The sequence below is a fragment of the Camelina sativa genome, chromosome 9 (genome assembly GCF_030686135.1).
Source record: "Camelina sativa cultivar CO46 ecotype springtype chromosome 9, ASM3068613v1".
NCBI lineage: Eukaryota > Viridiplantae > Streptophyta > Magnoliopsida > Brassicales > Brassicaceae > Camelina > Camelina sativa.
The window spans coordinates 34,897,314-34,922,736 of NC_141888.1; the positions used below are offsets into that span (position 1 = coordinate 34,897,314).

Here is a 25,423-nt window from a genome sequence, read left to right on the forward strand (position 1 = left end):
TCTGTTTGAAATTGAGTTTTTCAAAAAAAATTCCAATGGCCCAATGGAGACATGTCGTGCTTTTTTGGTCGAGAACTCTAGTAAACGCCCTTCTATTTATGAAGAAGTATAACTGATTTATTCAACTACAAATCTAAAACTCAAAACTTCTTTTACCTCGTTTGTGTAGTGAAAAAATCACTTCGTTTTTACTCCCAATTACTCGCCCGTCTCGAAAAAGAAAGTACCGATTTTTTATTAACTTTGTAATCGTGCTTATTCTATAGCAGAAAAAAAAAAAAGAGAATCAAACCTTAAATGCATAAATTAAAACTCTTATGTGCCATGTGTATCCATATATGGTAAACATCGAAAAGATCTGAGGGAAAGAGGGCACAATACTCTATAGAAGTCAGATGCAAGTGCCCAAAAAAGAAGGTGTAATAAGAGAGAGTAAGAGAGAGAAACCTCCTCTTCTTTTCCTTTCATGCTACGACAAAACTTCACCGCCACCTGTTTTGTCTTTAGTCTATATATAATTGCTGATTTCGCATTTTCCACTTTTGTTCAATATAATCTGTTTGCCTACATCTATATATCAATGTCTAGACTTTGAAAAAACAATATATATTCACATGTACAATAATAACACTACAAATCATATAAAACACGAAACCCTAAATAGTGTGGTAGAGAGAGAGAGAGAGAGAGAGAGAGAGAGAGAGAAAGAGAGAGAGAGAGAGAGAGAGAGAGAGAGAGAGATGAACAAATGGTTGGGATTTTCTTTGACACCTCATTTGAGAACTTGCGATAGAGAAGAAGAAAAAGACGAAGAAGAACTTAGGCACAACGGTTCAGATGGGTCTCTCTTCTTCGCCGATCCTCTCACACATCATCCTTCTGGTATTACTTATACATAAAATATATCATATATGTTGTTTGTTGGCTTGGCCACTGTTGACGATATTCATTTTTCTATTTTTGTGTAGTGGGGAGATATGATATTAACCTTGATCACCATCATCATCATGACGAGGAAGTGCCAAACTCTCATCAAACCGAGTATCCTATGAACCATAACCAAACCAATATCAATTGCACCACCGTGATTAACGAATTGTACCCACCCGGTTACCTCCTCCACGAACAAACCGAAGTTACACCACAATACCCGAACTTAGTCCTTGATTATGGAGCTTTTGAGAGGGTTGGTTCGGTCTCGGATCTCAAATCTTGGTTAAGGCAAGACACTCCAACATTTCCACTCTCAAATACTTACGTTACTGAAGAGGGTGGTACGAGCAATACTATTAGTCAGTTGAGTAACGAAGAGACTGGTTACTATAACACCAGTGGCTCGATGCTATCATTGGCTTTGAGCCATGGCGCTTGTTCTGATTTGATCAACGAATCAAATGTATTGTCTGTGCCGGTGGAAGAACCGGTTAAGGTAGATGAGAAGCGGAAGAGATTGGATGGTAAATCTCAGGTGGTGAAGGAAACAGTTCCTCGGAAATCGGTTAATAGTTTAGGACAAAGAACTTCGCAGTATCGTGGAGTTACAAGGTACGTACGTTACGTTATTAAATAAGGATGCCTCAAACTTACACGTAATAAAAATGTGAATGCTAGCTAAAATTATGTATACATGTCATTTATTTTGTAGTTAAAGTGATTGTGTCGACACATATATAAACATATTTGTGCGTGTATACAGGCATAGATGGACAGGGAGGTATGAAGCTCACTTATGGGATAATAGCTGTAAGAAAGAGGGACAGACAAGAAAAGGAAGACAAGGTTTTTCCAAAAACAAAAACAAATATAAATTCGTACATTTTCCGATTCAAATATGCTATCATCAATAATTTGACTAACAGTTTTTTTTCTTTCTTTTTTGCAATTTCCAATTCCCTTCTTGATCAATCACAGTGTATCTTGGTAAGTCAAAAACTTAAATTTTCACAACCTATTCTGCATTGGATCCATTTGTCGCATTCGTGTTGCCCTAGTTATGGTCTGAAGTAAATAAGCTCTTTAAGAAAAATAAAAACAAGTATACGTACTGTATATGATAACTTAATGAAAACTATAAAATATAACAGGAGGGTATGATGAGGAGGAGAAAGCAGCGAGGGCTTATGATTTAGCGGCTCTGAAGTATTGGGGTCCTACCACTCACTTAAATTTCTCTGTGAGTTTGATCTGGTCCCTAGCTCCTTCCACTTCTAAATCCTTCATTATTTTATATATGTTACACTCATGCAACATACCAGATTTGTAATTACTTATTTGGATCTTGAAGTAATTAATTTACGATTTTATTGACTTAATTTGATAATGGAATCATTTAGAGTTGGTTAGTAACTAATATCAGTGTTTTGATGCTCTTTTTATCCAGTTAAGTAATTACGAAAAGGAGATCGAGGAACTCGATAACATGAATAGGCAAGAATTTGTTGCCATGTTGAGGAGGTATAACTAGTACTCAACCTAAAACATCACTCTCTTTGCAATATTTGATATTTATAGGCTTTCTATATATACATATATAGTTACATACTTATAACCAAAGCTTTGTTATGAAATTCCCATATATAGGAACAGTAGTGGGTTTTCTAGGGGAGCTTCCGTTTACAGAGGAGTTACAAGGTTTGATTTGGACATACCTTGTAAAAAACTAATTATGAGCAATTGAGCATGTATATAGCATTAGAGGATGTTTATGATCATGGATGTATAATGCATGCAGGCATCATCAACATGGAAGATGGCAAGCTAGAATCGGAAGAGTTGCTGGAAACAAGGACTTGTACCTTGGCACATTTAGTATGAAACCACTTCTATATATAAATGGTTGAATATATAACATTATACATTGTTGTTATTAATTATTAACTTTATATCGCAACTTTGATGAAGGCACGCAAGAAGAAGCAGCAGAGGCTTATGATATCGCGGCAATAAAATTCAGAGGCTTAAACGCTGTAACCAATTTCGATATAAACAGATATGACGTGAAGAGGATATGTTCAGCAAGCTCTGCGATTGCCAATACCGACCAGGCCAAAGGTTCTCCCTCCGGACAAGAACGACCACCATGAAATTTCTCGCCGGAGAGACTTCTTTTCCCGCGGTTTGTTAGATGAGTCTTTTCAATATATCATTATGGTTTAATAAACGTTTAAAAGTTAGGCCTATATATTATATATATACAACATTTTTAGCAAATTATAGGTTATCATTATCAGAATCCAGGATTACTATATATGATATCCTTTGATAGTAATGTTATTATTTTCGGCATGAACTGAAAATGAAAATTGTTGTTTTTATTCGACATAGAATCAATTGAACATTTTTTTTTTCTTTTTGAAAATCAGTTGAACAGTTAATGCATCTACTATTTAAACTCCATAACAAAAGTGTTGATTATGATATTTATTAATTAGACAAAGTCAAGGAGAGGCCATTAATTCCTCAATTTATGTGCCTTCTTCTGAGTTCTGTCGTGGTCGTATTTAAAGAAATAGCGTTACAAAGTGAAACTTAACTTAAATTTATAGTCGAATCCGTCCAAGATTATGATTTATCAACACGTATATCATTATCAAGCTAGTTAATTATAGTAAGCAGCGTAGGTGATATATTAAGGGTTCGGACTTTTTTTTTACAGTCGTATCTGAATTGTTGCTTACATAAATATAAAATATTGACTATATATTGAATCTAACTTATAATCGATTGAGTCCGTCCAAACCTTCGTATTACTATATTTGGTGGATTACATGTTACATAAATGCGTGAATGTTCCATCCCATGCATATACTTATGTGTGTTACATTGTGCACTTATGATCATAGTAAGAACTAATTAAGAAATACATGTTTTACTAATAATTAGGGAAAAGGCTAAATTAAATTCCAAAAAAAGAAAATCCAAATTTCTCATATATGCGACGCAATTTGGCCACATGCACACATTATTCGAGTAGCACTATAGCTAGCTACTAGTTTATAATTTTATATATATATGTCTGCAAGTGTGTATGTTAGTAGTTAGTACAGTGTATGCAAATTGCTTTAAATATCTTGTTGATGACGAAGTTGTTGAGTAAAGCTATCGGCTCCATATACCTCACAGTCACAGATAAATGATATCATCAGAATCTACTTTACGTGTGTCTCTTCACTCTCTCCCCTGCACATTTCCCTCAATTATTACTGTAAAGTTTAACAATATATTTGTTTTGTAGAACTCTCCCCATCAATAACCTTTAAGTACATTCATATATATATATAGCTGAAAACTTATTACAAAGTAGTATTCAATAAAAAGTTATAAAAAAACACATTTTTGAATTCAACTGTTTTATTAGTATTTTCATCATATATGATTGCAGATGAGATTATTATACAATCGCATTTTGTATAGTGTGACCATGAACACATTTTTAATGTTTGTTTATTTGCGGATCCAAAAAAATAATACAACTCATCTGCAATCACATATATGATGGGCCTTAATTAATAAAATAATACTAAAAGAAGAGATCCAAAACGGCCCACTATCAAAAATTCATCACTTGTCGTCGTCAGTGGTTCTTCTTCTTCTTGGTTCATTCGTTCCATCTTCCCTAATTTAAAACGTAAGAACACACCAGGAACGATCCTCTAACGTTACACGTTCTTCAGATTCACACTTCTCTTTGTTCTCAAATCGATTCATATTACACGCAGCTATTCAAATCGAGAAACCCTGATTTCATGATTCAGAGATTTTGAAACTCTCAATCCCAATTTTCGATTCTGCGAAATGGAACCGCCATTACAAAGTTTGAGACTTTTCTTATTCTGTTTCTTCGTCTTCTTCTCCATCTCTGCTTCTTCTATCTTAGTTGACTCACAATCACAAGATTCTACCACCGCCTCCTCCTCCAGTAAGGGTCTTTGAGAGTAGTAACAAGCAGGCGAATCACGAGAAGCATCATCACCACAGAAGAAAAAAATGGCGACAGAGAAAGAAGTCAAGGAACCATCATCGTCATCATCGGAAGAAGAAGGTGAACACGGGAAAGACGGTGGGGCTTTTCTTCGCCGGTGTAGCTGCAGCTTTACAAGTAGTTGTTGCTGCTTTCTTGCTTTTCAAAAGAAGTCAGCTTCTCCGCAAGATCAATGATTTACAACAACACTAAATGAGTATCGCAGTTGGAGTTAAGTGAGTCATCTCAATTTTGATCCCTTTTCTCTTTTCCATAATCTGTAAATTTTTATTGTCTTTAGTGGCTGCAACTCAATATTGTTGTTTAGATCACATCTGAGTATTGTGTAGTTGTTCTGCTTTTAGTCTTGAACCAGTCGTTTCATTGGAGAGATGGGGATGACTCTGTTTATCAAAGTTCTTAGATTTGGTGTGATACATTTTTTGAAAGAAACTGTCAAATGTGTTCTTTAATTCCCAGCTCCAGGCTGTAGATCTAAGTTAGCTATTTAGCATACACACATGATGTCTCCTTTTTGTATGGTTCTAATGGGTTAATGTCAAACATATCATATAGAATAATAATTGCTGGGGGAGGACCGATCTAAACTTGTGGAGTTGGGACCACTGAACCCATGTGAGAGTCTGGTCCTTAAAGTTAGCATTCTTTTGTTTCTTTTTCCTAATTAGAGGGTTCACTCAAGTCAATGGTTAAGTTTTAGCTAATGATATGATGACCAACTCAGGATCTTGAATGAAAAACTCACATACAATGTAATAATCTTGACAGGTTTTGAAGAATTACAAGGAACACAAAACAGAGATGACAAGAATCCATCAAAGATAAAAAAAGAAGAAGAAGAAGAAGAGGTGTTTGTTGTTGTTTTAGTCAAGGGGAGTCCCAAGTCTTTTTTTAACCAGTTCCTCCAAGAACACCCTTTAGCTTCTTGACTGTAGTTGGGTCAAGGAAAGTAGTACCCACGACGAGGTCAGTGGGAAGATTGTTAGCAAAGAGTGCGAAATCAAGAATCTGGAGACCCGGGTTAGCGCTGCTGAATGTGACAAAGGCTGCAGCTTTGGCTTTTCCTTGATTGATTTGGAAATGAAGTAAGCCCTGTGGGAAAACCATGACCTGTCCTGGTTTAAGCGTCTGCACGTAGACAGTGTTTGCAGAGGAGGAGACAAACCCAGCAGTGATAGAGCCGTCAAGGACGAAGAGAACCTCAGAGGCACCAGGGTGAGTGTGCATTGGGATCACACCTTTAGGAGCTAGGTCAAGTCTAGCTGTAGAGAGGCCTAGACCGTTCAGAGCTGGGAACTGACCAACGAAACCGGGCGTGACAGCAGCACTGATGATGTTTGTAGTGTTTCCAGGAGTGCCTAAGCCTGAGAAGACAAAGTCACTGGCTTTGACGTGCATGGGACGAATACATGGGTAACCCGCAGGGGTTTCAGCACGTTTCAGGTTTGCGACACAGAAGTCTTGAACTGAGGCATTGGATAGAGCAAAGAGAAGAGATAAGAGGAAGATAATGCGCATCATTTTGAATGACTGGTTTAGGAATAACTCTCTTCTTCTTCTTTTTTTTTATCTACTCTTCTCACTTCTCTCCTCTGCGTTTATATAGAGAGTCTGGTGGATAAACTGTGTGGTGAACATTCGAAAGACGGAGATAAGCTTTTGGAAACCAGTATGGACATCCAAGAACAAGGACCACTCTTAGAAACAAACAAAACGCCTCTTTTCTTTGCCTGCCTGTTCCGCATCATTAGTGATTTTATGGATGATGTAGACATTGATATTAATTACAGATGAAAATTTTCAGAGTTTTTGAGAATAACACAGAGGAGGCAAATTAAAAGATATCAAAGCGTAATGCAGAATTAACTTGTCGCTCAAGTAAGTAGAAGAGCGCAAATCACGTCCATAAGAAGATAAGAAAAACTCGTTTACTTGAGGGTAGTTGGAGTTATGAGCCAAGTGCCAAAGATTTTGTCACAAGTTGGGTAAAGTTGACGTAGAGAATACGAGGAGGAGATGTGGATACGTATGTGTCGTAATGTAATGTGGACCAATGGCACATGTGACGGACCATTAAAAGACACTATTTGACAGCCAGAAGAAGCTTAACAAAGATGTCGACAAAAACAAAACAAAACAAGAAAAAAAAAGCTCTAAGAAAGATTCTTGGAATGATCCTTCTTTTTCTTGGCTAATATATGTCAGTGTCACTAAACAATGTGTGGGAGAGTACTTAACCATTGTGCGTTTGTATGAATTATGGGCCCAAAATTATAATAAATAGGGCTTTGGCCCATCAGTAACGTTTCGGCGGGAAAGAATTAGTCAATCAAATCAGACCGGACTAAACCGGGAGAAATAGTAAACGGCTCTGTTTTTTTCTAATTTTAACCATAACCAATTCTTTCTGTCTCGGTAAAAACGAGAAGAGTCTCTCTACCTTTATTATCATTTATTTGTTTTTAATTAACGAGAAACTGGTTGAGATACCTACCACGAATGCGAATGGTCTAACAGACAAACACACATGCATGCACAAACCACAACCATATTACTCAGAATCATCATCACCAAACAAAACTCTCTAATGGCGTCAATGAAACTCATGTTTCGAATCCTCCGTCGCGCCATCGGCATCGCGATAACTCTCTTAAAGAGCCTCATTTGGTGTTTACTCGACAATTTCGATTACCCGATTCTGATCAAGCTCGCCGATACATTCTTATCTTTATATTTCCTAATCTTCTGCGATCTACGCCCCATCACCGTCGATTTAAACGACGGTGAAACCACATTACATTTCTGGATCTCCGGCCACCGGAAAATCAACCGGCCGAACCTCCTCATGTTACACGGTTACGGAGGGAACTCGAAATGGCAGTTTATACCTCAGGTCACGGATCTGTCGAGATCGTTTAATCTCTTCATCCCTGATCTCGTTTTCTTCGGGAGATCGTACTCGAGAAACACAGATCGGAGCGTAGAGTTTCAGGCGAGGAGTATCGTCGGAGGTTTGAAGAGGCTTGGTTGTTGTGGTGGTAAAGACGACGGAGGAGATTTGTCGGTTTACTCGATTAGTTACGGTGGATTCGTAGCGTACCGGATCGCGAAGATTTGGCCGGAGATGATTGAGAAACTTGTGATTGTGAGTAGTGGAGTCGGGTTTACGCAGCAGCAGAAGATGACGGAGATGAAAAAACACGGCGGAGATGTATCGGAGATTTTGGTACCGAGTAATCCGAGAGATCTGAGGTTGTTAGTTAGGGTTTCCATGAATACAGGTCTTAGGTTTCTTGACTGGGTTCCAGATTTTATCCTCTCACAGTTCATCTCTGTAAGTTCTGTTTCTTTTTGTTAATTACTCACTCTGTCCCGTAATTTAGTTTTTATTTAAAAAATGATCCAGATGTTAAACATTTTGCAGAATAAGCCCTACAAGTTTTCAATTTTTTTGTTTAGGTGATGTATGAGACAAATCGACAAGAACTTTTAGATTTAGCTAAGAATTTGCTGGAAAGAGAAGAGGAGTCAGAGTTCTTTGCAATATCACAGGTCATTTGATCAAATAAAACAGTTTTTTTTTTAACTGAATAATTAGTAACTGATGATCGATTTATTTATTTTGGTGTTGATTAAATATTCACAGAAAACGTTGATCGTTTGGGGTGACAAGGATCAGGTGTTTCCTTTGGAGCATGGGCGTCGTCTACATAGGTAAATAATATTTGATGAGTGAATAGTGATGATAGCTTAACTCTATAGTATAACAATTCAAGTCATAATAAAGGATCTCTCAGTTTAACCTCCTCCATACTCTAATTTTGTTAGTATATTATTATGTAATCTTTTTTTTTTTTTGCCACATAATTTTTCTTTGACACAGGAATTTGCCAAACTCGAGTTTAGAGGTATTGAAGGAAATTGGACATGGTGTAAACATTGAAGCACCAACTACTCTTAACAATTTGATTATCTCGTTTGTTTTAGGTGTTGTTCCTTAACTTCTACTGCTGTAGTTTTTCCTTTTTACGGTAGTAAATTTTATACATGGTTTATACCAATAATATATTCGTATTTGATCCAAAAAAAATTATTCAACTGGAAGCAAAACTACCGGTCTAAAGGATTATAACATGTAAAACAAGTATTGTATGTCCAAACAAACTGCCAAATCACAATTTACAATGCATTGGGTTTGGGATAAACAACTTGTATTCCAATCAGCATTTATATAATTTGACCAAGCTGATAACAAAAAAAACATACATGTAATATAACTTTTGAATTCATATATAAAACTGTTTCCCGAGGTCATATATATAATGGAACTTTTGGTGAAAACCAAGGGGGGGGGTTCATGGTGCATTAACAAGATATTGACATTGGTGATCTTTGCATTTTATTTGGTACGTGAGCATGTACCAGGACCTTAAAAATCTAACTCTATTTACTTCATCGACCAGACCACCATCGTGCTTACTGCTTATCGATATGACATTGCGGCCCACACATTCAAGAAGCTCTCAGGCCAGCCCAAGAAAAATACTCTCCTCGTGTGAATTTTCTGGCTTGCTCCTATATCATAGCTTCGAATTAAAAGGTGCTTAATTCAAGTTTCAGCCAAATCTAACCAAAAAAAAAAAAAATTATAACTTAAAATTTTTTCATTATCCAATCTTCATATGTGAAATTTTCTAACCTATAATTTTAAATGTTAAATGATCTGACCCATTACATGTTAAATACTAACTTCATATAATTTGTTAAAAAATAGATTTTAAGTCCCCTTGTCCGACCTCACTACTGACACTATAAAGAATAAAAACAAAAGTTACGGGTCGGGTCAAAAAAATAAATAATTTTGATCCAGATGTCTGACTGACACAGTGGCACAATATCTTTAACCTCCATAACTCTGCAAATTACAGATGCAGCAGAGAGTAAGCCAAGCAAGTACAACAACAACACTCAAAAAAAAAATCTTTTATTCCTATATATAAAAAAGATAAGAACATTTATATAGTATAAATATTCCCCTTCAAATCTCTCTCTGTCTCAAACTGTTTGTCTACAGACGACAAGTAGATTCCTTTTTTTTTTTTTTTTTGCTCTCTTTGCTTTCCAATAATTGTCATATTATTTTCTCCATAAACAAGAAAAAATATAAAGATTCTTAGTTTTATTTCCCGAGAAAAAAAAATAAAATCTCGATTTCATCTTCTCTGTGTCACCACCACCTCTTCACGGAGCTTGTTTGTTTTTTTTCAAGGTAAGAAACTGAATTTTTCAAAAGCTTTGCTTTTTGAGTTCATAGAATAGATATGATTCTTTTGTTTTCTGGGTCTTCAAAAATTTTATAAAGACTTTTTTTTTTTTTTTTATGAATCTTATAGAATCGGTTTCTACTTTTGTTGAGATTATCTCACTATATAGGTGAAGGCTACTTATAGAATAGCTATTTACTTACTTCTCCTTTTTTTCTTTTTTATCTATATATAGATCTCTCTTTTCCTCAAAACGTGTTTGGTGTTTAGTCTAAAAATTGAGGGTTCTTGAGATTGAAATGTAACTGCAAAAAAAAATATATATATTATCTTTGATTTGTGTTACTGGAAAAAAGTAGAATCTTTATGTGAGTGATCAAAGAGCTTTATGATAGAAAAGGTCAACGGAATAAGAAACTAAACACACTTGTTTAATGTGAGTTTTATTTGCCTTTTTTTTTTTTTTTTGTTCTGTAGATCAATCAAGATTTGAGCTTTTGATGGAATCAAGAATGGAAGGAGATGTGTATTCTGGATACCAGATGGATGGTAAACTGTTGCAGAATTTTCAAAAGAGCTTTGTTCAAGTTCAAGACATTCTTGATCAAAACCGGCTTTTGATCAACGAGATCAATCAGAACCACGAGTCAAAACAAGCTGATCACTTGGGTAGAAATGTTGGTTTGATTAGAGAGCTCAATAACAATATCAGAACTGTGGCTAGTCTTTATGGTGATCTCTCTCATTCTTTCGCTAGATCGGTTGATGCTTCATCCGAAGGGGAGTCTACAGGGACACTTAAATCTGATGGCAAGGCCAACAACAACAACAACCAGAAGAGGTTTAGATCCGGGTAACAACATAACCAACAGTTAAAAAAAACAATCTTGATGATTTTGTAGATTCAAAAGCTAATTTGATTGTGGATTAAGGAGTGACAATGTTTGTTGTTGTTGTCCAACAATATGAACATTAATATTGTGTTTTTTCTTAAGGGTCTTCTTCAACAGTTTTGCTTCCTGTAATCTCTGTTGAAATTGTTATCTACATAATGTTTTATGTCTTTTGATTCTGAGGTAATAAAAGAATTTTTCTTCTTTTGTTAGATTTGACATATCTCTGAAATTCAAGTTCTGCCACCAACTGATGCATTTATGACAAGTTAATAATTACACCTTTGGACTAATCAAATTCTCTAATCATCTTTATGCACTTCAAAAGGGGTTCTCACAAATGAATGTGTACTGTGCAGTGTGATTTCTTTGGTTCTAGAATTTACATGTAAACCATATCTTGTTTGTAGAAACTCAAAATTTAGCAATGTTCATATAAAGTAAGATTGATACTCGAATCAAAATAAGAAAAAGAAAGACATGAAAGTTGTACTAAAGTCTGATCTAGCAAAAGAAGATGATTATCCTCGTTGCCTTTGTGCTTGCTTGCATGATCCTTAAAGTCAAAAAGACAACAGAACAGAGACTTATAGTTTTAACTTTAGTTAGGTACTTTTTATTATTCCTTATCTTTTTTTCTCCATTTTTACACAAGTTTCAAGTTGTTTTACAACACAAAGCTTCTTTCCCCCCCCCCCCCCCCCCCCTTTCTTTATTTGTTTTCATTGGCTTTTGGACAAAAGAATCCAGCCAAACTTTTTGGTTCACTTCCACCTTTTATAATCAATTTCTTGGCTCACATCCATTTTCCTATCAATTTTCTTTTTGGATATTTTATGAAAACCATAAATGGTAGGGCCTCCATACTGTTCATATCATTCTTTCTATGATTCTCATGGTTGCTCAATCTTACAGATAATGAAAACAAATAATTTTTGATGCGTACAAGAGGAGAAAAACTTATGATTCTGAAGGCTTTCAAAGTTTCTTGAGACCCAGGTCAAATATGAAAGGAAATAATTTCTTATCTACATCAACAGAAAGATGTTGTAAAGACAGACAATGATGATGTATAATACTAATATGATGTTCTGTTCATCTCAACTTTGAAGCTTACTACTTCTTTTCACTCTGTCTCTGCATCACTTTCATCAACTGTCCTTCCCAGTCGGATACAACTTCTTCTCCACTCGTAACCTGACCGAAACGGAAGCCTCATCATTTGTACTGGAAGCAACATCAATGAACATAACGATCTATTCCTAGAAAAGCAAAGATTGTTTATCTACCTCAAATATTAACCCTGTTGGTGGGATCACACTTAGAGCTTCAACACATATACGAGCTGCATCTTCCTTGCTTATGCTTCCTTTAGCTGCAGCACCCTGTTTCATTCATAAAAATGTTGTTGAAACCAAGCAGTCAAGTGAACACATGTTTTTTCTTGTATTGGATGAATTTACCTCGCTAAAGTTGAAGCCTTGATTCCCTCCAGGACTGTTCTCCAGCTTGCCTGTTCTTATGATTGTATAAGGAACATTCGAAGATATAACAGCCTTTTCATCTTGCTCTGCCAGTTTTTTCGCTTTGCTATTCATCATAGCTTGAATACCACCGCTGTTTTCATAGACAGACAACTGCAGCTTCATTAAACCATGATCTCACAGACACAAGACCCTAATCAAATTATAATAAGAAACCAAGTATGAAGAAGGTAAAGTCATGGAGATGTATGTATCCTTACCTGAGACAAGAGAACTGCATGTTTCACACCTCTTAAACTCTTGACATTAGACAAGAAACCTTCCTGAAGTACAGAATGAAATGCTTAATGTTTTAGATAAATGTACAAAGTCAGATCAACACGAATGATGAAGGGTTTGGTTAAAACATACAGTTGGGGATATGATTGCACCAACACCTTTAAAAGCTTTCCTTAAGAAACGCTCGTTGCTTGCATCTCCAGACGTCAACTTCACAGATTTACAGTAATTGAATGTTTTGTCAAAGTAAAACAGAAACAAGAGACAGAACTAGGAGTACTATAAAACAGAAACAAGAGACAGAACTAGGAGTACTATATATATTCAGTGAACCAACCTCAACATAAGCTCCAAAAGCATCTAAAGCTTTTCTTTTGTCCTTCACAAGTGCTTTAATCCGAGTTCCTTTCACAATCAGTTGCAGTATAATCATCTACATCAGCTAAGAATTAACAGTTCTCAGTTTCATCATGCTGCATCCAATATATAATGGTTCTATGAAACCATGAAAACACACACCTGACCCAAATCACTGTCTCCATCCGTTACAAAAACAGCATCTTTTTCTCCATCAAGATCATCTTCTTCTTCCTCTGCTTCATGGATTCCAAATAACATATGTAAGAGTTATGTTTTAAGTCCTGATGAGATTCCAATTCAAACCCTTTTAGGTTAATACCTTTAAATTCATCGTCGTCTCCACTTAAAGATCCATCCTTTGGTCGAAGTTCAGGCGCTCCATACCATTTCCTAAGCTTCGGACCGCCTTAAAACAAGAGAAAACACACAACAGTATGGTACAAAGTCTCAATTTTTTTTTTTGTTTCAGAAAAAAGGCTTCACCTTTAAAACCAAATTCCAGTGAAATTGAAGATACCTTCGATATAATCGAGAATCTGATCCACAAAACTTATTTTCTTCTTAGCAAAACAACGAACAAGAGAACGTTTCCCAGATGTTACCACAACTCCACATTTGGGTTCAGAGACCTGATTCGAAGAAGTAGAGAAGAGTAACGAAGGTCCTTGGCTGAGGAGAGATGAAGGTAGAGAAGTACCCGCCATGTCTGCAACTGCAAAGATAAGGTTTCCGTTTCGTTCTCCTCACCTTACAGTCCTTACTGTACTGCTGTGATGTAATCTCAAAACGGTTTCTTGTAACCCTCTAGACGAGGGAGAGGTTCTCTACACGGTGATAATTACCACAAAGCCTTTCTTATGATGAAGGAAACATTCATTATTGTGGCGCTTTATCACCGTGCCAGGTGTCTAAAGTCCAGGCCTTTCATTTTGCAACCTTATCTCAACGTTCTTCTGCTGATAAGATAAAAGGTTGAGACTTTCTTCTTCAATTGATAAAAACGTTTGCTCCCTAGTTTCTAATTTTTGTTCACTTTTTCCTGATGAGTCTCTTTATTTGTAAATGTTTTTGTTTAATTATATCTATATTCCTTACTCATTAGTAATATTGTGATGTAGCTCATGATTCTTACATTAGATTGCATTGGTAGTCTTTGCTTTGAGATCTTTGTTCGAATACTTTGAACTGAAGCAATGGCATAGAAATCTTGATTTAAATATGTTGTTTGGTGCTAGTTTTATTTAGCATTGATCCATCTCTACTCAAATCCTTACACCAGATTTAATGGTATAAGAGGATCCAATGACAATGCTTATAGTGAAAATGGAGTTTATAGTCTCTCTGAACTATCTATGTCCAAGTTCTTGGGAGTTCGGAAGCACCTTACATCTTTTGACACTTGCTTTCTACTCTACTGACGGTTGTAAAAATCTGTTTGGAATTTCTAAGGTTTTCTTTGACAATTTTTTTCCGATTTGGGTTTAAGATTTACTAAAGTTGATGTGTTTTGATGTTAACTGCTTAGTCCCTCAACATTGTTTTATATACTTCAACATAACTAGTACAATGGTAACTTGGTGCTATTACTTACCCTCATGATGTGTTTGTGTTAAGTTTTGTCTTTCTCAAGTTTCCATTGTTGCAGGAGAAACATGTCTCCTCATGCATTGCATACAACTTCCATTCACAATGCAGCAAAAGAATCATTGTTGCAAGAGAGAAGTAAAGTCCACAATGAGCAAGGATCAAGGACATTGTTAGGCAACAAACGATTGTAAATTGTACTGTATTTCTAATTTTGTCAGTAAAGGACCAAAGTTGTTTTTAAAACTAAACTATCATGTACTCTTGCCTTATTCTTGTTAAATGTTTCTAAACTAAATTTTTTTCTATTGCGAGTTAAACAATGGAGGAAGTGTAATTTTTAAAAAAGAAAAAAAATAATCTGGACTAACCAAAATGGAGAAACACCCACCTTTTTCACACATTCTTTTGTAAATGTGGAAATAACCAAAATTGCAAAATCAGCCGACGTGCATTGCTGGTCTAGATATATCATCCGACACGGCGTCCTTACACACGTGAACCAAAACGGAGCGTAGTTTACATCTGTTTTGGCATATCCATCCAGCTATATTAATTAAGTTATGGGATTTACTGACGTGGCAATATCGGACCAAGCTGCATAACATATGTATCACGTACGGATTCCAAAATCACAAAATGTAAAGATTTTGAGTTAATAAAACGCTTTGGAGTCCGGGGGACATGTTAATTCGCTCTTAAGCACTAAAAAATAAAATTAAAAAAGCCTAAAAGAGAGCCAACATAAAAAAGCAGCACCAAAAAAATTTCCCAAATTTATTTTTAACCTTTTGCTAATCCGAGAAGCTTCTTCCTCTGCGATCCTCGACGACGAATCCATTGTTAGACACGACTTTGTCTCTGACGCTTCAAGGTTACTAAATAAAAAGTGTAATTCAATCGCTTTTTTTTTTTCTGTGAATTGTCACACTCTCCGGCGACAATAAAACTTTGTTTTCCGGTGGTGAGCATGATAAAAATTCCATCTTTTTTTATTTTCGTTTATTTTTTACTTTCAAGCTTTGATTTCGTTGCTCTCTTTGTATTCGGAATTCGATGGAATATACTGAAATTTTCAATTGTTTTTAATTGAGAATGCGAAAGTCTCTGTTTTTCAATTGTGGAAACTTGTGAATTCTTTGGAATTTGAAGATGGGGTAGTGTAAATTGTTAGTCTTTCTGATTTTGTATACTTAGTGTTAATCTTTTCTTCTTCAAAGGCCTAACCTTTGTTTGATGATAGATAGTTTTGGACTACACATTCTGGATTATATTTCTGATCTCTGTGATAGATTGGATTCTTTACTTTTGGTAAAGTTAGTTATACATAGGACTGCAGCATCATTTGGTTAATTACTTTTAAGATATATTGACTATTGATCAATTTATTTGCTTTTTCCAATTTGGTGGTTTCAGATTGTGTGTTTGAAGTTGGATTTGCGATGGGAACTGCGGTTGGAACTGTTGAGGACTGCATAGAGATGTTTGAAGGCAGTGCTCAGACAAGTGTCACACCATTTTCTCCAACAAATCAGATTGGAAATCCTGTTGCCTACAAGCTTGTCCGGGTATGGCTATCAATGTGTGCTTTTTCAATGTAAATAAAATTTCCAAGTATTAACAAGCAAAATGATAATTCTAGGATGGTTTTGCTTTTCGTGGAATTGAAAAATTTATCTACTATGACTATAGGTATTAGCCTTTCAAAATCTTATGTTTGGTGGTTTATGCAAATGATTAGGTTTCAGGAGATGGGAGCCTAGTTCCTGCAACCGATGAAGAAATTTTGGAGGTTAATGAAACGGATATGCATATTGCATCAGATGCTTGTCAGACTGTAGGCGACCTTGCAACCGATGAAGAAAATTTGGAGGTCAATGAGACAAATATACATATTGCATCAGATGCTTATCAGACTGTAGGCTACCTTGCAACCGATGAAGAAAATTTGGAGGTCAATGAGACAAATATGCATATTGCATCAGTTGCTTGTCAGACGGTAGGCCACCTTCCAGCTGAAGGGATGTCCCATCTTGAAAGTTCAGAAGGTTTGGTTCCCATAAATCTTTATATGTTGAATGCTTAAAAGCCTATGTTAGTTTAGCTCTAATTCTGCTCGTGAAGGCATTGCATATACAAAAGCACTTCGCCTATAGTTATATCTAGTGGTTTTCGTAGATGCAAATCAGGGGGAGAGCCAAAGTCATGGGTTTCTTAATCAAACCATAAATGTATATCAATCCATCTCACATTCATACCGATTTCTATTGTCGATATATGCCCAAATATGCTTATGTTTATGTGGTTTCTCCATCTGTTGTCCCGTATTCTGCTATTGTTTACGTACAAATTGGTGACATTATATCTTATTCTTTCAGCTATAAATTCAGGTTTACTGCAGTCTGATAATGTGCGACCAGATACTGACCAGGTTAGTCCTATTTCACGAATGTTGAAAACAGAATTTTAATTTCTGACAAACTATCATTCCTACATGTAGATTTTTTAATGTTTTAATGTTAACGTTTTCATAAGAACTCTATCGCAGACCAGATGGCCTTACTCCTAAGATTTTATTCCTTCTTTGAGATTTTTGCAGTATAATGAGAAGATGTTGCAAAAGGTCGAACAAGAAGAGAGGCTTGGCAATGTACATGGATCTCAGGTGCCTTCTACTCCTCCAGATGTCAACATCCAGTTTTCTAATGAAAAAAAATTTATTAAGGAGGATCAAGCCCACTATGAAGCTTTGCTGCAAGAACCCATTTCTTTTTCATCGAATGTTCAGAATGAATGCAATGTGAATCAGTCCGGTATGATCGAACCATGCTCAAACGCAGCAGCTAGTCCCAAAGAAACTGCATTGTCTGAAGCTGCTCAAAAACCTGATTTTTCTAGAGTTAGAGGCGAGATCTGCTTGGATGATTTACCAATTAAAGCACTGCAAGAAACATTCAGGGCAACGTTTGGCCGTGAGACAACTGTTAAGGACAAGACATGGCTCAAAAGGAGGATTGCAATGGGACTTGTTAAATCTTGTGATGTACCAGCAACTAACCTGACAATAAAAGATAACAAGTTAATTGGAAAGCAAGAGAAATCCAGTGTTATGACTAATGTCGTTAGCAAGGATATGTGTGATGATGTAAGAGCTACTAAACCGAAAGATGCGCCATCGAGTACTGATCATGTGAATGCTACTGACCACTATTATGCTAGTGAGGATTATTCCAGTGAACAGAGGGCTGCAAAACGAGTGAGGAAGCCTACACGAAGATACATTGAAGAACTATCAGAAACAGATGAAAAACAGCAAAATGACAAGCCAATGATTCCTTTAAAGGATCAGAGGTCATCCGAAAAACCTGAGGTCAGGTCTATCAGCGTCTCCTCAGGGAAGAGAGTTGCTGTCACCAGGACGGTATCCCTTGCTGGATCTGAAATGGAGGTTCCTTATGTTTCTCATGTCCGAAGAAGCCGTCCAAGAGAGAACATCATGGCTCTTATGGTATGTCTCTTTGTTGCATTACACAATCTCATGCCTTTTCTTTGAACTTCCAATGATTTGGCCCTATCATATCTTGCTCTTTCCACGTGCCAAATTCTATTTTAAGAAGCATAGATGGAAAATATAATAAAATGAGTGATCTACTTCTGTACCATTATTTTGCTTTTTTGTTAAATCGGAATGTTATATTTTTTTTGGGTCAACAAGTCGGAATGTAATTAAGGATAATGCAACATTGTGTAGGATTATCATTCCAGTTGCTTGGAAGATAGAGCTAGTCCAGCAGAGAGTAACTTCAATTTGACCCCATCTCAGTTAAACAATGAGGTTGTGAAGCGAGATTTGGTGGTAGAGTCTGCTTCTCGACCAGTCCAAAAAGAAGTAAGGCTTATCTATTGTTTTGGTTCTATCCATCGAAATATCTTGTAAATTTCCTCATCCTCATTTCCTAGTTTGCAGATATTAGAGATGGCCTAGGACAATATTTCATTTACCCCCTACCTGATAATTTAGATAAATTTGGTGTTCCAGATATGATACAGTTTCTCGTTGCATTCTTGGTTTGCAGATGCAGTTTTCTACAAGTGACAAGAACAACGAAGAGCATATTCTCAGTGAGGTTGATCAAGACATGGAGCCAGAGCACATAGACTCCTCTGGAAATAGCTCGGATGACATGGGCCTGCCAATCATGCAAGGTGGTGCACTTAGAAGGAAGCACCATCGAGCTTGGACTCTGTCTGAGGTTACAAAACTAGTCGAGGGTGTATCAAAGTATGGAGCTGGGAAGTGGTCTGAGATCAAAAAGCATTCCTTTTCATCATATTCATATCGTACGTCTGTAGATCTCAAGGTAATTCAACTTATTAACCCATCAACCCTCTTTGCATGTCTTATCAATCAAGGCTTTGGATTAACCATCTTGTTGTTTTGTAGGACAAATGGCGAAATCTTCTGAAAGCAAGCTTTGGTCAGAGTCCCTCAAACAGCATGGTACCTCTCTATGTCTCTCCTCTCTCTCTCTATCCCTTTAGCTTGTAACAACTGCCTTTGCCGAGAACTTTGATGTGCTTAGTTGTGAATATACTACTGTGTTTACAGGGAAGTCTCAAGAAACATGGGTCGATGCACATTCCTGTGCAGATTCTGTCACGGGTAAGGGAACTTGCGGAGAAGCAATCTCTGGTTCCCCGGTAAGCAAGGTTGATGGATATAGTAACAGAAGGGAAAGGGAGCAAGATCCGACTTCGTTGTAGCTGAGTTTTTTCTTTTTTTGTAAAATAGCAAAGTAAGGGAGACGAGACGATGACAGTTTCTGTAGACTTGTAACTTTCGAAGCAAGCTTTGTGGGTTATATATATGAGGAAAGTACTAGTATTAAGTAGTCTCTGAGTCTTCTTGAATTGATATGAATGGTTTCTCTATAATATATATATCCATGGAAGTCAAGTCATGATGATCAAATGCCAACTCTGCGTTTGACCCGGACTTGTTTGGGCCTTTTTGTATTCGATCCATTATTTCTTGGAGATGGTTCTCGACCCAGACTTGTATATACTTTCTCGCTTTCTCTAGAACCATCTTGCGATCGCCATCACTCATCAAAATTCCTCCCTTTTTCATTCAAAAGCTTCGATCTTTTATGTTGTTTTTTCACTAAAATTGCCAACACATAGCTCTGTTACTGCCGAGAATCATATGTAAAGGCTAAGTTGTATAACTTCGCATGTAATCCGCATGTCGTAGTTTGATCGGTAGCCAAAGAGGTGAGCTTTCGTTTGCTGGATATGTTACTTCTTTTAGACTTCGCTTATTAAAAGCTTTGTTCTTTCTGATGGAAGTTCTTTAGATGATGCATCTCGTGTTGCCCCAGTTTAAAGTTTGTGTCTTTTTGAGTTAATGGTTAATTGGTGATTTTATTATGATTTCTTTTAAATTATCTTTCTGATTATTGTTGGTTTTTTTTTTTTAATAATGCTGAAACAAGTGAAGATACCTCAATCCTTACAGATCTCGAGCAATTTGTAGCAGTAAATTCTGAAAGAAAAATGGGAATCGTCGAAAGGATTAAAGAGATTGAAGCCGAGATGGCTCGGACACAGAAGAATAAAGCTACAGGTTTCTCTTTACATTATAGAATGTGTAAAATAGAGATGAGACTCATCATTGATTTTCTGCAAAATATTGTCACTTATGATGGACAGAGTATCATCTTGGTCAGCTCAAGGCAAAGATTGCAAAGCTCAGAACACAGCTGTTGGAGCCACCAAAAGTAAGGCAACTTTTTATGAAGAACTATTCAACCACTATTGTCTATGCGTTTTGGATCCTGTTACTAGGCTTGTCTTGGATGTCTATAGCTATAGAGTGTACAAACTTCTGCTCCTTATAGCTGGAGCAGAGTTCAGATTCTATATTCAGTCTTCATTTCTAATTTTGGTTTGTAAATGTCTTCCAAATCTACTTAATAGGGTTCAAGTGGAGGTGGGGATGGTTTTGAGGTTACAAAGTATGGCCATGGACGTGTTGCACTTATAGGATTTCCAAGGTCTAATCTTTAACTCACATCCATGTATTTGTTCAACTTTGGAGTCCCTCACTTAGGTAGCCAAATTTGGGGTTTGTGGCTGTGATTTGCAGTGTTGGAAAGTCCACGCTTTTGACAATGTTAACGGGGACACATTCGGAAGCAGCCTCATATGAGTTTACAACGCTTACATGCATTCCTGGAGTCATTCACTACAATGACACCAAAATCCAGTTGCTTGATCTCCCTGGGATTATTGAAGGTGCTTCAGAAGGAAAAGGACGAGGGAGACAGGTTTAAATACTTATCAGTTTTACACCATATTAAGGGATGCTATGAAATAAACGTAAATTGAAACTGTTTGTTTCTCAGGTTATTGCTGTTGCAAAGTCTTCAGACCTTGTGTTGATGGTTCTCGATGCCTCAAAAGTAAGAGCTATGGTTTGAATGAATATGCAAGTTATTTGATTGTTCTGTCTTTTTTTCGCTTTTGCCAATTTGTCTCACTATTTCTTCTTCCAAAATCGTCTTAGAGTGAAGGTCACAGGCAAATACTGACCAAGGAACTTGAAGCAGTGGGTCTGCGTCTAAACAAAAGACCTCCACAGGTAAAACTTATCTTTATCAATGGCCTCCCTTTCTATTTTCTTAGCAAAACTCTTAATTCTCTTTCTCTTCATCTTCTTATTCTTGATTTTATATCATAACTACCCAAAATCCGCCTTCTGTTATGTACTAGCATGATGTGCTACCATTTTTTGGTTTTTTACTTTCACTGTTATAACAGATATACTTCAAGAAGAAGAAGACCGGGGGAATTTCTTTCAACACTACAGCACCCTTAACTCGCATTGATGAGAAGCTCTGTTATCAAATTCTGCATGAATACAAGATTCACAATGCTGAGGTATTTATAAGTCCACCTTTAATCTTGTTTTCAAATCAGCCTTAGACAAGAATTCTTCCTAGCCTCTCTTGTCTGCAAGTTAGGAGACTAGGAGTAGAACTATAGAACTTCAAATTGTATATTTTGTTGCTTTGTTGAGAGATGTCTGATGAGTTAAGTAAGGAATATTGCAGGTTCTATTTCGAGAGGATGCTACAGTGGATGACTTCATTGATGTTATTGAAGGCAACCGCAAATACATCAAGTGTGTATATGTCTACAACAAAATAGATGTTGTTGGAATTGATGACGTTGACAGGCTAGCACGGCAGCCAAATTCTATTGTTATTAGCTGCAATCTAAAGGCAAGTTCTTGCAAGTATAGTTGTTCTATTACATTGGCAAGACTAGTGTTTAAAGAAAAATCCGATACAATGTAGTCCTAGGCTTCTAGCTTCGTCATAATGGTCTGACTCCTCTATACTCTGAAACCTGTGAGTATCTATACTCGAACACACTGGTCTAATGGTAATAATGGTGTTGCTTGAAACAGCTAAACTTAGACAGACTACTTGCAAGAATGTGGGACGAAATGGGACTTGTGAGAGTTTACTCAAAGCCTCAAAGCCAGCAACCTGATTTCGATGAACCCTTTGTCCTTTCAGCTGTAAGTATTATACCCTTAGACACTTCTAATGTGGATTTTCAGGCTTATTTTGTATAGATAAGAATTTGATTATCTTGTGTTACTTCGCAGGATAGAGGTGGCTGCACAGTTGAAGATTTCTGTAACCACGTCCACAGAACTCTGGTGAAGGATATGAAGTATGCACTGGTTTGGGGCACAAGTGCTAGGCATTACCCTCAACACTGCGGTCTTTCTCATCATCTTGAGGATGAAGATGTTGTTCAAATCGTGAAGAAAAAGGTACACAAGCATAAACTTTATTCTGATCTCTTCTGTCTAATGATGAGAATGCTACATCAAATGTTGATGCTTGTCAAATTTACAGGTGAGAGAAGAAGGCGGAAGAGGACGGTTCAAATCACACTCAAATACGCCTGCTAGAATTGCAGACCGAGAGAAGAAAGCTCCACTTAAGCAATAAGGCAGTTAACCATCCTGAATGATTTAAGTAAGACAGAATGCATGTGTATCTGAACCATAACTTGAAGAATATATGGAAAGTGTTGGTCACTATTTCTTATGTAAACTATGTTACTAGTCTTCAAATGACTTTCATGTCTCAAGCAGAGCTTTGGTCTGGGGCTCATATTGACAAAAGCTAAGAACATATTGTTTCAGAAGCATTACAAGTAAACCATAAATGATCTAAGTGGCCAAATAACGACATTTGCAGTCTTGAAACTAAATCCTTAACATTCATATGTAAAAAGATAAACAGAAGTTGCTTCTGTATCTATATTCCGTGTATGCGTTTCCTGGGACCAACAAGCTGTTGAAGTGACTGAAAGCATGATTGCTTAGCCTCTCTGGCTCTTTGCCCACATGTGTCTCCCTGTTACTTGAGCCGGTGGGTATAAATCAGTCCACTGGTTGCTCAATGGATCTGAACCAGCACTACGCCTTACATTTACATCTCCGTTGTAAGACATTGACTGTTTCTTCTCAAACGGTGTTTTAGAACAAGAGGACGACGACCCTGATCGTCTCTGCTTAGCTTTGATAGATTGTGTCAGGTTCATGTAGCTCGGCTTTCTGTAGTACCCTCCTTCTTCAAGGAAACTTCCCGAGAAGGGAACTGGGGATTGAGATGTTGACGAAGACTCAGAACTCGTGGCTGATGATGACATTGGAGGTGGTCTAGCTGAAACTCTGGTTGTAAGACTGTTCTTCCTGACCTGAACTGTGTCATGTTCAGACACACTGCTCTCGCTTTTCCTTGCATTGTCTGATGAGTTTGTAGGCCCTTCCATCAACCGACCTTCCCATGGCCTGTCTGCAACCCATCGGTCAAGCCAATTCCAACCTGGACTGCTCTTGCATGATCCGTTATTCTTTTTAACACTCCCTTGTTTGTTCACCTTGGCGTTTGGACTTGGACACGTCCTCGGCTATCAAAATTAAAAAACTCAGTAAAACACAAATGGCTCTGAGAGTTTAAATTCTCAAAATGTGATCTACCTCTGAAACCATTACCTGGTGTGTCAAGGCATATACCATAGCTCTCTCCCTCTTGATTGCTCCTTCTTGTCTCATTTGTAGCTTCGTCCTCACTTCATTTATACTTCCCGGGCTATCACACCAACCCTTCTGAACAATACATCATTGCAAAGTATATAACATTTAGTCTCCTACGAGTCCCATTTTATCTCAGAAAATTTCATATCTGATAAGCATTACCTCAGCTTGCTTTGCAGGATCATCTTTTCGTTGATCAGATGGCTTCTGCAACTCCTGTTCATTTGAAGGCCCCCTGTTGCAATGAGCTCGTACACGAGCTTGGACTCGAACAAGAGCTTGCATACACCTTAGTGTCACATCTGCTTGTTTCCGTACTTGCCTACCACGGAATATTGCCTGAATCCTCACCACAGCCTTCAAAGCTCTCAGCGCTTGTCTTGCCTGTAAAACGCATCCATAAAAACATTAAACCACAAAAGCTTCAGAGAAGAAAACAAAAGAGCTGCTCAAATGTATAAGGATCCAGTTAAGTGTTGATGGTTGATTAAAGGATCGATTAAGTATTTAGGGTTGAATCTTTAGTGCTTCTATGTTCCACATACCATCATATCTCTCAATCATGGTGTTAAAACCAATGAGAAGAGATCACTAAACCAAAGTAGACTAAGCAAAGAGTTAAAATCAAAATTGAACAGTGACGCAAAGAGCTGGTAATAGTACCAGGAAAGCTCGGAAGGAAGCTTGAATCCGTGTGGCAGCCCATTCTCGTTTAACAAGAAAGAAATCTTTCGGTGGAGCTCTGACAACAGCAGCAACAGCCGCCGTGAAAGAGTCGTCAGCAGAGAAAGACGGCGGATCTGAGCCTAGCGAAGGAGTCCCGTAACTACCACCACCACGGCTCTTGAAACCCTTTGAGGAAGAGAGTAAGCTTTCTGATGAAGTCCTCCACAGCTTCCATTTCTTCTTACTGTTCTTCTCCTGAAGAGTAACAAAAAGAATCAGCTACTGAAAGATGAAAACAGAGATCAATACGAGTGAAAACAGAGAGCTTTGTTTTCGAGATTTACTTGATCATCATCAGTGATGGGTTTCTTGTTAGTAATCAGAGACTTAATCCAATTCCCAGAGCCACCCATTTGCTCAAAATTTTGAAACTTTTCTTCTTCCAAATCAAAATATGTAATAAAGTTGAAGACTTTCACAGGTTTTGGAATCAGATCCGGCGGAGAAAGGTCGATTACAGAATATATCTGTTACAAAAATCCCGAGAGAGAGGAAAAAGAAGAAGAGAGAGAGAGTTTTGGTGGCCTGAAGAAATGAAGGAGACAAAAAGTTTTGCAATTGTTAAAAGAAGAGATTTGAATTTTGAAAATTTTTGGGCAAGTAATGCAAAAAAAAAAAAAAAAAGTGACATTTTAATTTTATTTTAATTTAACGGTAACATTGACATCTCGCTTTCGTCGTAATAAATATATTTATGACTCGTAACATTGGAAAAATAAATAATTTAT

General features: G+C 37.0%; 7 protein-coding genes and 2 pseudogenes across 24 annotated transcripts; 6 read left to right on the plus strand and 3 right to left on the minus strand.

Annotated features, from left to right (window-relative positions):
* The first annotated feature begins 587 nt into the window (after positions 1-587).
* Positions 588-3,371, plus strand: LOC104712864 (AP2-like ethylene-responsive transcription factor AIL1). Of its 2 annotated transcripts, XM_010429845.3 has the most exons (9): positions 588-882; positions 969-1,545; positions 1,697-1,779; positions 1,912-1,920; positions 2,085-2,173; positions 2,381-2,454; positions 2,581-2,631; positions 2,732-2,808; positions 2,902-3,371. In XM_010429845.3, the coding sequence occupies exons 1-9, from the start codon at positions 615-617 to the stop codon at positions 3,081-3,083; spliced, it is 1,410 nt and encodes a 469-aa protein (XP_010428147.2). In that variant the 5' UTR covers positions 588-614; the 3' UTR covers positions 3,084-3,371. The 2 variants fall into 2 exon arrangements, with proteins under 2 accessions (XP_010428147.2, XP_087320733.1); XM_087464607.1 differs by lacking the exon at positions 1,912-1,920.
* Positions 3,372-4,644: 1,273 nt separating this feature from the next.
* LOC104712866 (uncharacterized) lies at positions 4,645-5,351 on the plus strand (annotated as a pseudogene).
* A 339-nt stretch (positions 5,352-5,690) lies between these two features.
* LOC104712865 (germin-like protein subfamily 3 member 1) lies at positions 5,691-7,125 on the minus strand. Its single transcript, XM_010429846.3, has one exon. The coding sequence runs from the start codon at positions 6,500-6,502 to the stop codon at positions 5,873-5,875; it is 630 nt and encodes a 209-aa protein (XP_010428148.2). The 5' UTR covers positions 6,503-7,125; the 3' UTR covers positions 5,691-5,872.
* Positions 7,126-7,439: 314 nt separating this feature from the next.
* On the plus strand, positions 7,440-9,042 carry LOC104712867 (uncharacterized). Its single transcript, XM_010429847.3, has 4 exons — positions 7,440-8,315; positions 8,441-8,533; positions 8,628-8,695; positions 8,865-9,042. Exons 1-4 carry the CDS (start codon positions 7,509-7,511, stop codon positions 8,980-8,982), a joined length of 1,086 nt encoding a protein of 361 aa, XP_010428149.2. The 5' UTR covers positions 7,440-7,508; the 3' UTR covers positions 8,983-9,042.
* A 996-nt stretch (positions 9,043-10,038) lies between these two features.
* Positions 10,039-11,350, plus strand: LOC104712868 (protein ELF4-LIKE 2 pseudogene; annotated as a pseudogene). Its single transcript, XR_015565886.1, has 2 exons — positions 10,039-10,250; positions 10,723-11,350. The product of XR_015565886.1 is annotated as a protein ELF4-LIKE 2 pseudogene (transcript).
* Positions 11,351-12,070: 720 nt separating this feature from the next.
* LOC104712869 (sanguinarine reductase) lies at positions 12,071-14,281 on the minus strand. Of its 10 annotated transcripts, none has more exons than XR_015565888.1 (9): positions 13,779-14,219; positions 13,581-13,667; positions 13,421-13,494; positions 13,239-13,334; positions 13,034-13,111; positions 12,883-12,945; positions 12,602-12,755; positions 12,428-12,523; positions 12,071-12,335 (listed from the first exon to the last, which is right to left on the minus strand). XR_015565888.1 is itself a non-coding variant. In XM_010429851.3 (9 exons), the coding sequence occupies exons 1-9, from the start codon at positions 13,963-13,965 to the stop codon at positions 12,255-12,257; spliced, it is 936 nt and encodes a 311-aa protein (XP_010428153.1). In that variant the 5' UTR covers positions 13,966-14,281; the 3' UTR covers positions 12,071-12,254. The 10 variants fall into 10 exon arrangements, 4 of the variants coding, with proteins under 4 accessions (XP_010428153.1, XP_087320735.1, XP_010428152.1 ...); XR_015565892.1 differs by having other exon boundaries at positions 13,034-13,180; positions 13,217-13,334; positions 13,779-14,123; XR_015565891.1 differs by having other exon boundaries at positions 12,602-12,775; positions 13,034-13,180; positions 13,217-13,334; positions 13,779-14,123.
* A 1,147-nt stretch (positions 14,282-15,428) lies between these two features.
* On the plus strand, positions 15,429-19,737 carry LOC104712871 (uncharacterized). Of its 5 annotated transcripts, none has more exons than XM_087464614.1 (9): positions 15,429-15,809; positions 16,262-16,413; positions 16,587-16,893; positions 17,236-17,276; positions 17,445-18,353; positions 18,597-18,734; positions 18,922-19,206; positions 19,290-19,346; positions 19,455-19,737. In XM_087464614.1, exons 2-9 carry the CDS (start codon positions 16,288-16,290, stop codon positions 19,548-19,550), a joined length of 1,959 nt encoding a protein of 652 aa, XP_087320740.1. In that variant the 5' UTR covers positions 15,429-15,809; positions 16,262-16,287; the 3' UTR covers positions 19,551-19,737. The 5 variants fall into 5 exon arrangements, with proteins under 5 accessions (XP_087320740.1, XP_087320737.1, XP_087320738.1 ...); XM_087464611.1 differs by having other exon boundaries at positions 15,445-15,809; positions 17,224-17,276; XM_087464612.1 differs by having other exon boundaries at positions 15,480-15,719; positions 17,224-17,276.
* LOC104712872 (developmentally-regulated G protein 2) lies at positions 19,737-23,051 on the plus strand. Of its 3 annotated transcripts, none has more exons than XM_010429854.3 (12): positions 19,737-20,119; positions 20,346-20,471; positions 20,558-20,625; positions 20,825-20,901; positions 20,994-21,174; positions 21,253-21,309; positions 21,414-21,488; positions 21,668-21,787; positions 21,961-22,131; positions 22,320-22,433; positions 22,524-22,694; positions 22,780-23,051. In XM_010429854.3, exons 2-12 carry the CDS (start codon positions 20,402-20,404, stop codon positions 22,873-22,875), a joined length of 1,200 nt encoding a protein of 399 aa, XP_010428156.1. In that variant the 5' UTR covers positions 19,737-20,119; positions 20,346-20,401; the 3' UTR covers positions 22,876-23,051. The 3 variants fall into 3 exon arrangements, with proteins under 3 accessions (XP_010428156.1, XP_010428155.1, XP_010428157.1); XM_010429853.3 differs by having other exon boundaries at positions 19,764-20,119; positions 20,364-20,471; XM_010429855.3 differs by having other exon boundaries at positions 19,886-20,119; positions 20,341-20,471.
* LOC104712873 (protein IQ-DOMAIN 8) lies at positions 23,005-25,330 on the minus strand. The gene is made up of 5 exons (XM_010429857.3): positions 24,980-25,330; positions 24,633-24,890; positions 24,132-24,353; positions 23,928-24,041; positions 23,005-23,842 (listed from the first exon to the last, which is right to left on the minus strand). The coding sequence occupies exons 1-5, from the start codon at positions 25,046-25,048 to the stop codon at positions 23,252-23,254; spliced, it is 1,254 nt and encodes a 417-aa protein (XP_010428159.1). The 5' UTR covers positions 25,049-25,330; the 3' UTR covers positions 23,005-23,251.
* Positions 25,331-25,423: the final 93 nt, after the last annotated feature.

Coding starts and splice junctions, on each gene's coding strand:
- LOC104712867 (XM_010429847.3), top strand. CDS start 7,509: ATGCATGCACAAACCACAACCATATTACTCAGAATCATCATCACCAAA. Junction 8,534..8,627: donor AGTTCTTTGCAATATCACAG/GTCATTTGATCA, acceptor AAATATTCACAG/AAAACGTTGATCGTTTGGGG. Junction 8,696..8,864: donor CATGGGCGTCGTCTACATAG/GTAAATAATATT, acceptor TCTTTGACACAG/GAATTTGCCAAACTCGAGTT.
- LOC104712872 (XM_010429854.3), top strand. CDS start 20,402: ATGGGAATCGTCGAAAGGATTAAAGAGATTGAAGCCGAGATGGCTCGG. Junction 20,472..20,557: donor ACAGAAGAATAAAGCTACAG/GTTTCTCTTTAC, acceptor TATGATGGACAG/AGTATCATCTTGGTCAGCTC. Junction 21,175..21,252: donor GAAAAGGACGAGGGAGACAG/GTTTAAATACTT, acceptor TTTGTTTCTCAG/GTTATTGCTGTTGCAAAGTC.
- LOC104712869 (XM_010429850.3), bottom strand. CDS start 13,965: ATGGCGGGTACTTCTCTACCTTCATCTCTCCTCAGCCAAGGACCTTCG. Junction 13,668..13,778: donor GATTCTCGATTATATCGAAG/GTATCTTCAATT, acceptor TCTTGTTTTAAG/GCGGTCCGAAGCTTAGGAAA. Junction 12,946..13,033: donor GTGCAATCATATCCCCAACT/GTATGTTTTAAC, acceptor TCTGTACTTCAG/GAAGGTTTCTTGTCTAATGT.
- LOC104712873 (XM_010429857.3), bottom strand. CDS start 25,048: ATGGGTGGCTCTGGGAATTGGATTAAGTCTCTGATTACTAACAAGAAA. Junction 24,891..24,979: donor CCATCACTGATGATGATCAA/GTAAATCTCGAA, acceptor GTTACTCTTCAG/GAGAAGAACAGTAAGAAGAA. Junction 24,042..24,131: donor ATCCTGCAAAGCAAGCTGAG/GTAATGCTTATC, acceptor TGTATTGTTCAG/AAGGGTTGGTGTGATAGCCC.
- LOC104712864 (XM_010429845.3), top strand. CDS start 615: ATGTACAATAATAACACTACAAATCATATAAAACACGAAACCCTAAAT. Junction 2,174..2,380: donor CCACTCACTTAAATTTCTCT/GTGAGTTTGATC, acceptor CTTTTTATCCAG/TTAAGTAATTACGAAAAGGA. Junction 2,632..2,731: donor GTTTACAGAGGAGTTACAAG/GTTTGATTTGGA, acceptor TAATGCATGCAG/GCATCATCAACATGGAAGAT.
- LOC104712871 (XM_087464611.1), top strand. CDS start 16,288: ATGGGAACTGCGGTTGGAACTGTTGAGGACTGCATAGAGATGTTTGAA. Junction 18,735..18,921: donor CTCGACCAGTCCAAAAAGAA/GTAAGGCTTATC, acceptor CTTGGTTTGCAG/ATGCAGTTTTCTACAAGTGA. Junction 19,207..19,289: donor GTACGTCTGTAGATCTCAAG/GTAATTCAACTT, acceptor GTTGTTTTGTAG/GACAAATGGCGAAATCTTCT.
- LOC104712865 (XM_010429846.3), bottom strand. CDS start 6,502: ATGATGCGCATTATCTTCCTCTTATCTCTTCTCTTTGCTCTATCCAAT.